Source organism: Rasamsonia byssochlamydoides, assembly GCF_041956645.1.
Source record: "Rasamsonia byssochlamydoides strain NRRL 3658 unplaced genomic scaffold VTN77scaffold_5, whole genome shotgun sequence".
Lineage (NCBI taxonomy): Eukaryota > Fungi > Ascomycota > Eurotiomycetes > Eurotiales > Trichocomaceae > Rasamsonia > Rasamsonia byssochlamydoides.
In genome coordinates this window covers 527,900-538,835 of record NW_027192388.1, presented here as the reverse complement: position 1 = coordinate 538,835, position 10,936 = coordinate 527,900, and the positions used below count along the sequence as shown (strand labels likewise).

Here is a 10,936-nt window from a genome sequence, read left to right as displayed (position 1 = left end):
CATATCTGTGCCACAGCTACAATAACAGCATGGAAGATCATCATAGCAGATTGTCAGGTATGTACAGTGCATCACAGTTGCTATTTCTGCAAATAGAAAGGGTGAATGAAAAAGGGCCCCTTAAGCAAGTCAAATCAAGTAAATTTAAATTATTAGGGCACTATTGGATCCCGTCGTAACTCCAATATTGTTGAAAAAGGAAAAGAAGAACTCGTAATTGTACAGTACAATGCAGACCAATGCAATATTTCTCAAACCGGCTGGTCCAAGGATACATTCACTCAGTCGACTCCCGGATACCTTTACATTTTCCCTGCGCAATGTGCGTGTTCCTGGCCGTGGTCCGCGTGAACACCGCGCCGCAGTGTGGACACTCCGACTTGGCCGCTGCCCCCGAGCGTTCGCGCTGGTGTCGTAGGAGGTTGCTGAAGGTGGAAAACTCGCGTCCGTTGCAGCCGTGGTCCCAACATTGCGGTTTCGGTCGGGATTCGATCACGCGAACTTGGCTTTCTGGCTCGGGAGTGCCGGCGGTAGAGCTGGGGGTGACGAATGGTGAGGGTGCTACGGGAATCCGTGACTCGGGACTCGTCGTGATGGGGTAAGGTGTGGACCTATATATATTCCCCCATGTTAGCCTACTCCAGCGGCTACCCAGGTGATAACCGCGACTCATCTACCCACGGGACGAAGGAGGGTTGAGGAAATTCGTAGTTGGGTTGGTTGAAGTTGTAGGCTGCGGAACTATGCAAGTATCAGTTCCCAAGTTCGACATCCCTCAATCTGCCTGGTATTCTTACGGAGGATAGAACTGCTGGTTTGCTCCTTGTTGCACGCCCATGGGGTAGGGGGCATTTGGAAACACAGGGTTCTGGGAAGATGAATACGCAGTGGGCGCAGAAAATGGGGGCAGAGGTTGTTCCGGTCTTCTCCGTGACGGTTGCTCAGGCGTATGTGTTCGACCAACGGAGCGCTCATACTGGGTCCATTGACCCTGATGAGGAGAGAAAGAACTTGGCTGCCGGTTATTGTGCGGGAACATGTTCGTCGAGTCACTTGAGGTGAGAAACGGCTGTGGTGGTGACAAGGAGCTCTCTACATTCCCAGAAAATTGCTGACTGGGCAGAGAGGGTATGCTGGACGGATAATAGGCTGCAACTTGTCAGTTTCGCCTCCTGGCAGAACACCTATAGGCAGGGGAACTTACTCTGTAAGCCGGCATACATTGACTCAGGAATGTACGATCTTCCTTCGGAATAGGATTGTGGGAGAAGAACGAGAGCGCTTAACGGTCCCAGAGATTAGACTTGCTCGACAGAAAGCACAGTTGGTCACACACACCTGGGGTGTTCCGCGCCGAATACTTGTGACTGACGAGGAATGCCAGTCGAGTCGTTTGCCGGACTGGATTCAGATGGAACCGACCCAAGTGGGAGTAATGAACCCTGAAGCTGGTGCGATCCCTCGTACAGATTAGCTTGGGGAAGAGACTGTTGCTGTTGCTGCTGTTGCTGTCCTGGAATGGCAGTAGTGGCGTAGGCTGTCTCGAGATGGCTCAATTGCAATCCTCCCTGCAAGTCAACTGGGAGTCCTGGAAACGATGACGACTGAAATCCGGGGAAGAAGGCCTGTTGTTGATGATGCTGCTGCTGCTGCGTGGGGCTCTCTAAGCTTAACGTTCCTCCTGAAGGATCGAGCACATGGAACTCTGGTTCGGTTGATGTCGATGATTCCTCCGCGATCCTGCAACCATGAGATCTATACCCGCGTAAGCTTTCGCCTCTTTTGGAAGACATGAGTGCTTGGTAAGATGCGATGGCAATAGCAAATGCATAGAAATATGTCATCCTTTGCTGAATGAGAGACAAGACACATACTTTCACTTGTGCTTTCCACACTCTTTTGCTCTAGTGTTCCCAGTGGCGATATTTCGACTTTTAATAAGAAGAAGGTTGCAAGTATTCTAACGCATAGAGAAGAAAAATTTTTCAAGCAGAGAGAAAAAAAATTCTCATCAAAGTCCCCCACCATGCAGACGAGCAGTAATGATATCCCGAACGCGAACGTCACCGTTCACTGCCACAGGTCAGGGTAGCTTCCAGGCAACTGAAATAGTGCCACAGATTCTCTGAGCCTCTCTCGGCGGTTGCCGAGAGACGTAAAAGCCACCAGAGGAGAGGGATTAAAAGATTTCGCAAGCTGTCCGTCGAATGGCCATGCTGCCGGCAGACAAGGTTGGTCCTGTCAAGCAGAACGAGCTGCCGATTGACTAGACCAGGAGAAAGAACAATAGGTTAAAGACTCCAATTGGCTCAGGGAGAATGAAAATCTATCTATGCATAGAAACAGAGGCACCAAGCCCCTGGTTTCAACGCCGGTGGACATTGAGACGGAAAAATCACGCCTCACCGTTACGCCCAGGTAACCCAATGGAGCTAGGGTGAGTGGATAACTTGGCATGAGCAGCCCCAAACCAGCTAGGAAAAGTGAGACGGCATTGGGGGCTGCTCTTGCGTTTTGCATTGCAGTTATTCATATGAAGAATCGGGTCCCTGGCAGCAGAGGCTAGCAACGGATGATGGCCGACCAGTTGAGCATGGGTTTGACAGAGATGTATCTTAAATGGAACGGTGTCATCCCAATCTAGTATATTGTATTCTTTCTGTAATGGTAAAGAGCAATAATACGGGAATCTCGACGTGTATTTTCGTGAGTTCTGTTTTCTCTCTCAGCCCCCACGCCCCGGACGTACCGAGCGGACTAGACCGTAGGGGAAACCCACAGTAACCTTGAGCCGGCCAGAGGGCAAGACGTCGAATGTTCTCAGATCAGATCAAATCAACCACTATTGCCTGTACAGTTTCGCAGAGGCCCCGAAGACGAGAAGATTGTGGAACTGTGGTCGAATTCATCACGAGAATGCCTCAGAGACTCCGGTGCTTTTGGTCCGGCGTCTCTCCACAGCGCCGGAGATGATGCAGATGTGCATTTTGAGTTTGGCAGACTGGTGAGAGTCGCCATTGGCGTCGGACTCTTCCGATGATGCTGAAGAGTTGGCGTGTTGGTTGGACCGTTGGAGACATGACACCGTGGCGGTTGCATTCAGTCACGTGAGGGCCATTCTTCATTCTGCGCACGGTTCCTTGCTTTAGCTTCGATCGTTGATATTATCGTCCACTCGGCATACTCCGTCATAATCGGAGTCAGCCATCGTCTTCTCCACAAAGACGAATAATTACTGTCCATCTGAACGTATGTCCTGTTTTTAGGGACATGATGTAGATCTTGAAACTCGGTTGGCGTTCATGGCCCGTCTGATGTTTCCATGCAGTTTGCACGTTACTGCGATTCTAGATCTATGGCGTATAGGAATAACAATAACATTGTTGCAATAATAACAATATCTCTGTATCCACATCCAGCCCAGCATCATCTAGATTCACGTACATAGGTACGGAAGCACCCCTAACCGGGTTCTCAGCTGACATCATGTCATCCCCGGTTCATAAACAGTCTCCAGATCTTAGTCCAGTGGAGTCTCATCGGACTTGTTGATTTAATTAAACCGTTGCCTAAAATACTGACGAAGCTATCCCTTTTCGTGATTAGTCTAAGGTCTGAGTCAGGTACTAGGTAGGTAAACATACGAGCCAGAATTCGGCACGTCGGCACTTCCACTACCACCTAAGAAGAAGATTTTCTTCAGAGAAAAAAAAAAGGACAAAAAAATTGTGGCTTAGTCTGTCGGGATTATTGTCATCGGCATATCCGTCATCTGCAGCACTAGCCACAGACGAACTCGCTGCGACGTTGATCGTAGTAGATACTGAGGTCGGATGCATAATAGACCTATTATTGCTTGAAGAGGGTATATTTTCACTATAGACATTGAAATTTCTATTTTCTTACTGCTGTCCAATGCGGAATTCTAATTTAAGTTGCCATATATTTCTATTCTCTATATTTTGTCTATTTGTTTACTTTTTTTTTTTAAAGAAAATATTTCTCCTCTTAACGATCTACTTTACATGCTTCTGCATAGCCTATGACGGCACACTGCACTTGTGCATGTAGGAATGATATCCCTGATATCTCTGTAATGCGTACCTAGGTAGCTATCCTCTTCCAAAAACAGGTACATGTGTGTTCGTGTACATCAATCAGCATTTCTTCTGCCACCCCCTGTTCTTCTTTGATTAGATATCAGTAATCAAAGCTTCCGAACTCCTCCGACAGATAGAAAAAGGGGGTGAAGAAAAGTAATTACTTTTGTGCCCATGCCACGTTGGTTAATTTTTTTTTCTTTTTTCATGCGTTGCAAATTGGCCATGTGGGGGCCGATAGAGGTAGTATTGCTTTCTTGCAACAAAAAAGGCTGAGAAAAAAAATTTTTTTTCTCATTAGACCCCTATCGAACATAATTTTAGAGACGCTGACTCAGGGTTTTACCACTGTACGCGAAATTATTGCCGCATGTTGCTGTTGGGGGCCAGGGCACGCATTGCATTAGGTAAACATATCATGCAATATTGATTGAGCTGCCTGCGTCTATATTATGACTGTGTGATAATGGCGCCGTTGATATAAGGCGCTGGAATGTTGGACTGCAGACATTCTTTTGTCAAAAATAGCTTGACGTATAGTTACAGCAAGGACATCAGTTAAGGTGATGTTTGTGTTTGTATGCAGTATTTGCGTATTCCCCCCCCCCCCCCCCCCCCTTACACATAGGTCTACTAGGTTCTCTGGCCTGCTTTTCTGACATTCTTGTCCCTTGCCTGCAAAAATCCCGTGGAAAGGGTTGCCATCCATGCCAAAGTCTGTCATGATTCATCACTATTAACATTATCATGGCAGATGCAGAGACTCCAGTCTCACAAAGGAGCGGGTCTGAAGACGGCAAGTGAATCGTGATAACACCCAATACACCCAATATCATTGGGGCACTGAATGGAGAGAAGTGAGCGATGGCTTACGCTAGTTAGTCGATCATCCATGATAATCCATCCCGCTCCAGACTTCCGCACCAGACTCTACTGTGTATGGTAACTCCGTCTCCCGTCGCATGGCAAGGTTGGGCTTCGGGATAGGATAGTCCATATCAGGATTTTTTAAGCAGACTGGCCTTGTTTAGATAGAAAAGTGCATGTCATGGATACAATGAACTAACAGGAGACTCCTCCGAAATTATTTAGATCGTTTCCATCAAAAAATTCAAAACTGTTACTGGAGACGGGTACCTGCCACTATAATAAAAAAAACACCTGATTTAATGACTTATAGCAGCTTCGAAGTGATTGGTTGACACTTTTTCCTTTGAAGGCATAGTACGGAGTACCTAGGTAGGTATGTATAGTACATGCATGTATTTTGACCCAAACGCTGACAAATGATCAAATAATACGCAGATCTAGAAAGTACTGCCGATCAGAAATATGCCATTCCTTATCTCAGGCTGATTTGATGAGATATCACGGTACCGAACAGGGGAGAGGGCAGATTCTTGTAAAAGCTTTTTCTAAAATATGGTCGACCTCTATAGTATTTCTCTGCCATAATCTCATAAATCTCATAATCTCAAATTATTAGGTAGATAGTTTAGATTAGATAGTCTAAAATATATTCTCATGATATAGTATAGTAGATTATAAAGGTGTACTATGAATCCAGCCTCATGTAGGTGAAAAAGGAAGAAGACGAAGATAGAGTCATTAACAAAGAAAGGAAGTAAAGGAATCCATTACTCTTTTTTTAGAGAACGGTCAATTCTCTCTGTATATTTAGTCTAATTAATTTCTGACCTAATAATGGTTCTGATTCTGATCTTCTCTAATTATTGTCTTCATTTAGTCTAGTCGAGCTGAGAGTTGTAGTTCTAGTTAGTCAAAATAGATAGATTTTTTTTCTTTCTCTATTGACATCGTCTTTCTTTCCGTCTTTTCTTTTGTCTGGAGGTATAAATTAATTGATTAGAGACTGTGGCAGTTGTCGTTTGTTTTTTTTTTCTTCTTGGAACTTTTGCCGGTGACTTCCCATAGAATATAGGCAGCTACACGTGCATAGAACAGTGTAGATATATATATAATGTCAATAAGATAAAAAAGATATATTATTTCTCTCTTTATCCTCAGAGGCAGGTGTCTCACACCATCAAATTTAACTGCTAACGTTTATACTTGCATCTCCTATATATGAAAAGGATGTATATGGTTCAAACTATTCCCGACTATACATATATGGCAGCAAGAAGCAAGATACGACAGTCTAGGTACCTATATACCTACATAATATTGAAATAGTCGGCCGCTAGCTCAACTTCGATGTCCTTCTCTCCTTTATTTTACCTTACTATTTTTCCTGTTGAAATAGGCATTTTAAATTCATGTTCATGTCTCATTATGCATTATGTACAGCTTAAGGCGCCCTCTCGAGAAATTGAAGTGAAGATACGGCACCTTAGAGTCCCCGACTCAACGGGAAGAGAACACATGCTTCATAATTCACAAGACAAACAGAAAACGGGACTGTTGGCTGTCGAAATGTCAGTCATAGATCTGACATCGCCCTTCAGCCGGCATCCCTTCTCTCAATCAAACCTGCCCAGCGGTAGATTGGTGCTCTTGTTGCAGCAGCTCAGCCTCGATGGCCTTCCTGCGTGCCTCCTCGAACTCACTCGTATTGTCCCTGAACAAGTGATCCATCTGCTCAAGAGTCCGTCCCTTTGTCTCAGGAATGAAAAGGAACGTCCAAACCCCTGACAGCAAACAGAACACCGCGAAGAACGTGTAAGCGCCGAAACCGGTGTTCTGCACCAGTGGAGGCGTGATGAGACCCTGCAGTATCGACAATCAGTCAAATGACCTATAAATTCAAAGGGAGTGAAGCAGAGCCACTTACAATGATGAAGTTGTTCAGCCAGTTCGAGCAGGTCGACAGCGCCACACCTTTGGCGCGCAGCGAGGATGGGAAGATTTCTGCGGTAATCGATCAGTACACAATTGTCGGTTGCAATCAACACTATCAGAACTTTGCTCACCTGATGGCATCGCCCAAGGCACCGGTCCCCAGGAAGCTCCGAAGCTCAGCATGTAGAAGAACAAAAACGCCACACTGGTCCAGCCCTGGGCTCGGTGTGCAGGCCAGTCCTTGTCAAAAAGTCCGACCAGGACGGCAATGATGATGTGGGATATCGTCATGAGAACCGATCCAACGAGCAGCAGCGGACGGCGTCCGACTTTGTCCATCGTCCAGATGCTGCTGGCAACACCGACAAGCTGGGTGACGTTCAGAATGCCAGACATGACCAATTGCATGTCGTAATCGAGACCCATGGTCTCGAACAATGTCGGAGAGTAGTAGATGAGCGCATTGATACCGACGAACTGATTTTCGTATCTGTTAGCATGCCTATTCGCAGGCTGCGGGCCAGGTCAGGTGATACATACCTGCTGGAAGAACATGAGCCCAATTCCAATGTGAGTCCTGCGCCAGCATCCCCGCTTGAAGCAGTCGCCCCAGGACACAATCTCCAGAAGAATCTTGCTCTTCCGGCTTCCATCTTGCAGATTCGGATGCCGCTCTGCGCTGATTTCCTTGTGGAATCGCACCTCAGCTTGGATGTCCAGATACTCCTGACGCACTCGCTTGTCAGACGCGGGCAGTCGACGGAGTTTCGTCAGGCTCGCCAGGGCTTCCTCGTTGCGACCCTTGAAAGTGAGCCAGCGGGGAGAGAATGGCAGCATCGAGACGCCCAGGAGCAGGACGAAGCCCGGGATCATCTGGAGCAGGAAAGGCAGCCTCCAAGCCCATTCTCCCGCCATGAAGCGGGTGCCGTACGTGATCCAGTAGGCAATGACGATGCCCAGGACGATGCAGAACTCCTCCATGACCAGCAGCGTTCCGCGCACCTCGGGCGGGCTAACCTCAGAGATATACAGAGGAGCCACCATACTGAGCATGCCAATGCCCATACCGCCAATCAAACGTGCCACCGTCAACATCGCGTAGTCTTGAGCCGCCGTCTGCAGGACGGAACCGATGGTGAAGACCACGACAGCGACGATGATCGAGTATCGGCGCGAGAACTTATCGGCGATCCAACCCTGATTCAGAGCCCCCAGCAGAGCTCCCAGCTCGATCATTGCGGTCATGAGACCCTTCCAGAAACCAGCGCCGGACGCAGTCGCGGACACGCGAGGAAACTTCTCGAGAAATTGCGGCATGACCAGGATGACAGAGACGACACCCTGGTCATAGCCAAACAGCATACCGCCCAGAGTGGCACACGCGGCGCAGAGAAAGACAAAAGGATTATGGAACAGACCCCGGATGCCAGGTGGGCCATAGGTCTCCTTGCCAAAGACCGCCTCCGCATGATGGGTGACCCCTTGAAGGGAGGGGGACTCCGGTGGGAGCACCGAATCCTTCGTGTCGATCTTGTTGTCCGTCGCCATGCTCCAGGAATTGGGGATTCTTACGAGCTGGGTTGGGATTGGGATGAGGTTGCCAGTCGAGGGTGGCCTACGGCTTGGGGAGAAGCCGAGATGTACTTGGCTACAGGGCGGCGCGGGAGCAGTTTATATAACCTTCAATCTGATAACTTAATTAACCATGCCTACCAGATTGAACGGACAAAGCCCGACTACTTCCACGGACGATGATTCGTCAATGCGAGGGGCTCAGGTCAGATGGAGGCTCGCCTTTTCCAACAAGGGCAATTCTGCCGTGGAACGAAGGCAAAGAATCCAGCTGAAAGCCAGAGAATCACCAGATGCTGGATTGACCGCCTGCCCGGCACGGCAAAGAGTCGAGTGGGCAATGTCCACCAAGCATATAGTTAATTGTTCAATCAGAGGTCGAATCAAACGTTTTTTACTTGCAGCGGTGGGACTGCTCAAGCTTCAATGCGTGAATGAGATTGTAGAATGTTATCGAACCGTCAGTCTCCACCAACTACAACAGGCAAGGTCTTTGCCTCACCATCACAAAAAAGTTACGACCTGCTGCTGCTGGAAGGAAGATGCTAGAAACAGCGTTTCAAACAAATGAATGAGTTGATCTCATGATTCCTTACAATCATGGCCCTTTCTGTTCCGGTCACGATTTGAGTATGATAGGAGCTACATCCAGGTCGAGTCTACGTGCAGCAGATGGATGGTTTGGATATAAATCCAGGGTACGATATTCCACTCAATAGGTCGAGCGAAGTCTAGATGGAGCAGGGAATAATTGATACGAATCTCGAGGGAGAGAGAGAGAGAGAAAAGGGAGTCAGCCGTGCCATTACGTTGATCTGCAGACAAGAGCGGCTCGGAGACTTGCTCCCACCGCGGCAATTGCCAATTGGGCAGGCCCAGGCAGAAAAGCTTTTTCGCCTGGAGTTACTCGGTGCGCCACCGAGTATAATGGTAATAAGGCTTCTGGGCGCTGTTCAGCATTGAGCCTGTGAGGGGGTGAGACTAGACTAAACCCTGCTCGTGTTAGAGCTTCAACAAACAGGAGCATCCTTTTCTCCCATTAGAAAGGACCAACTGACTCGATGCCATTGCTTTGCTATGAAACCGGACTTCAAGAAGGGGAAGAGCATGCGACACTCAGTGCAGATGGTCTCAGAAGGCAGCACATGGCTTCTCCTCCTCAACTGGATGAATTGTGACAACCAAGCCCTGTCATGGTCGACAGCAATGACGTCGTGTCAAGCCTCAAGCCAACAGCAGTAGCAGCCACCCAGGAAGTGTGAGTGATGAAGGGAGGCTCAGCTAGTGCGGGCGGCAGTGCGGCACCCCGCGCGGTGACGTGCGCAGGTGCAAGTGCAACACCAGAATCCTGCGCGTGACAACCTATCTCCCGCATACCCCAGGTCAACTCCTCACCACGCTTCTCCAGGCCGATTATCTTCCCCACGGGGTGTATTTCCGCCCGTTTCCTAGATCTAACCAAGATCAGGCTGCAATTCGCAGGGTGTTTGGGGAAGTGGTGCTCCATGCTCCACTGAGGCGCAAGGCTGCCCGACCCGTTCCATCAATTGCCGACGGCATCCTCAACGCCTTTCTTCCCCGCCAAGTCGGCCTCTGCTGTGATATCGAGCTTGCCGAAAGCTTGTCGGGGCTCTCCTTGCCTCATTTTATCGTCATCAGAGTGATTTTGGTCGCTGTATTCGCGACAGCTGCTGCCTCAGTGATCGTAGGTCAACCCCCTGCTCGGAAACCGGTTTCCGAGGACCAGGAGCAACATGCTAACCGCGCCTGTGAAGAGCCCTCTTTCTAGATTCAGATTCACTCTGAACCAGCAGCATGGCGACCTCGTTTGTTGAGGACCTCTGGTCCAGCATCTTCACTCCCGGCCCGACCCCTTCCCTCCTCGTCGCGACCAACGCCACTTTTGCGGCTCTGCAAGTCCTTCTCTTCGTGCTCCTGATCGCAACATACAGCATTCACTTCGTCGTGCTGTCGTTCCTGTCTGGTGCCTTGTGGTGGTCGATCAACTGGTTCGCAAGAGAAATCCAGGAGATCCGGGCTCGTGAAGAGGAGGAACAACGGAAAGCCAAGCTCGCCGAGGAGAATAAAAGGGCTGGTGGGATTGATAGTACCGACTCTGAGACGGAGACGGAGGCCGTGTCTGGGAACAGACGACGCAGAGGACCCGCTACGAGCTCGTCCCATACCACAAGCTCTACTGCTGCTGCTGCTCTCAGCTCTCCAGTTCCATCCGAGGATGGAGCGTTGAGAGAACGGCGCAGGGAGAGCTCGGGGTATGTGAGTACCGACAGCGAGTGGGAAAAGGTGGATGGAGGGAAGTCTGCATGATCATTCCACTGCGATCATCACGAAGCTTCGGTTGCAGCAGACAAACTCTCCACGAAAGAAAAGAGCATTCACTCATCGATCGATTTTGCTGTCGATGCGTTATATATACCCGCTGGACTATGGACTACGTTGAT

At 48.9% G+C, this 10,936-nt stretch overlaps 3 protein-coding genes across 3 annotated transcripts; 1 reads left to right on the top strand and 2 right to left on the bottom strand.

Annotated features, from left to right (window-relative positions):
* Positions 1–277: 277 nt before the first annotated feature.
* Positions 278–1,223, bottom strand: VTN77DRAFT_6548 (uncharacterized protein; the record flags this gene model as incomplete). The annotated part of the gene is made up of 4 exons (XM_069422838.1): positions 278–611; positions 682–741; positions 798–1,149; positions 1,205–1,223. The coding sequence occupies 4 exons, from the start codon at positions 1,221–1,223 to the stop codon at positions 278–280; spliced, it is 765 nt and encodes a 254-aa protein (XP_069281458.1).
* A 5,364-nt stretch (positions 1,224–6,587) lies between these two features.
* Positions 6,588–8,450, bottom strand: VTN77DRAFT_6547 (uncharacterized protein; the record flags this gene model as incomplete). Its single annotated transcript, XM_069422837.1, has 4 exons — positions 6,588–6,830; positions 6,895–6,971; positions 7,034–7,379; positions 7,443–8,450. The coding sequence occupies 4 exons, from the start codon at positions 8,448–8,450 to the stop codon at positions 6,588–6,590; spliced, it is 1,674 nt and encodes a 557-aa protein (XP_069281457.1).
* A 1,839-nt stretch (positions 8,451–10,289) lies between these two features.
* On the top strand, positions 10,290–10,802 carry VTN77DRAFT_6546 (uncharacterized protein; the record flags this gene model as incomplete). The annotated part of the gene is made up of 1 exon (XM_069422836.1): positions 10,290–10,802. One exon carries the CDS (start codon positions 10,290–10,292, stop codon positions 10,800–10,802), a length of 513 nt encoding a protein of 170 aa, XP_069281456.1.
* Between the last annotated feature and the right edge of the window lie 134 nt (positions 10,803–10,936).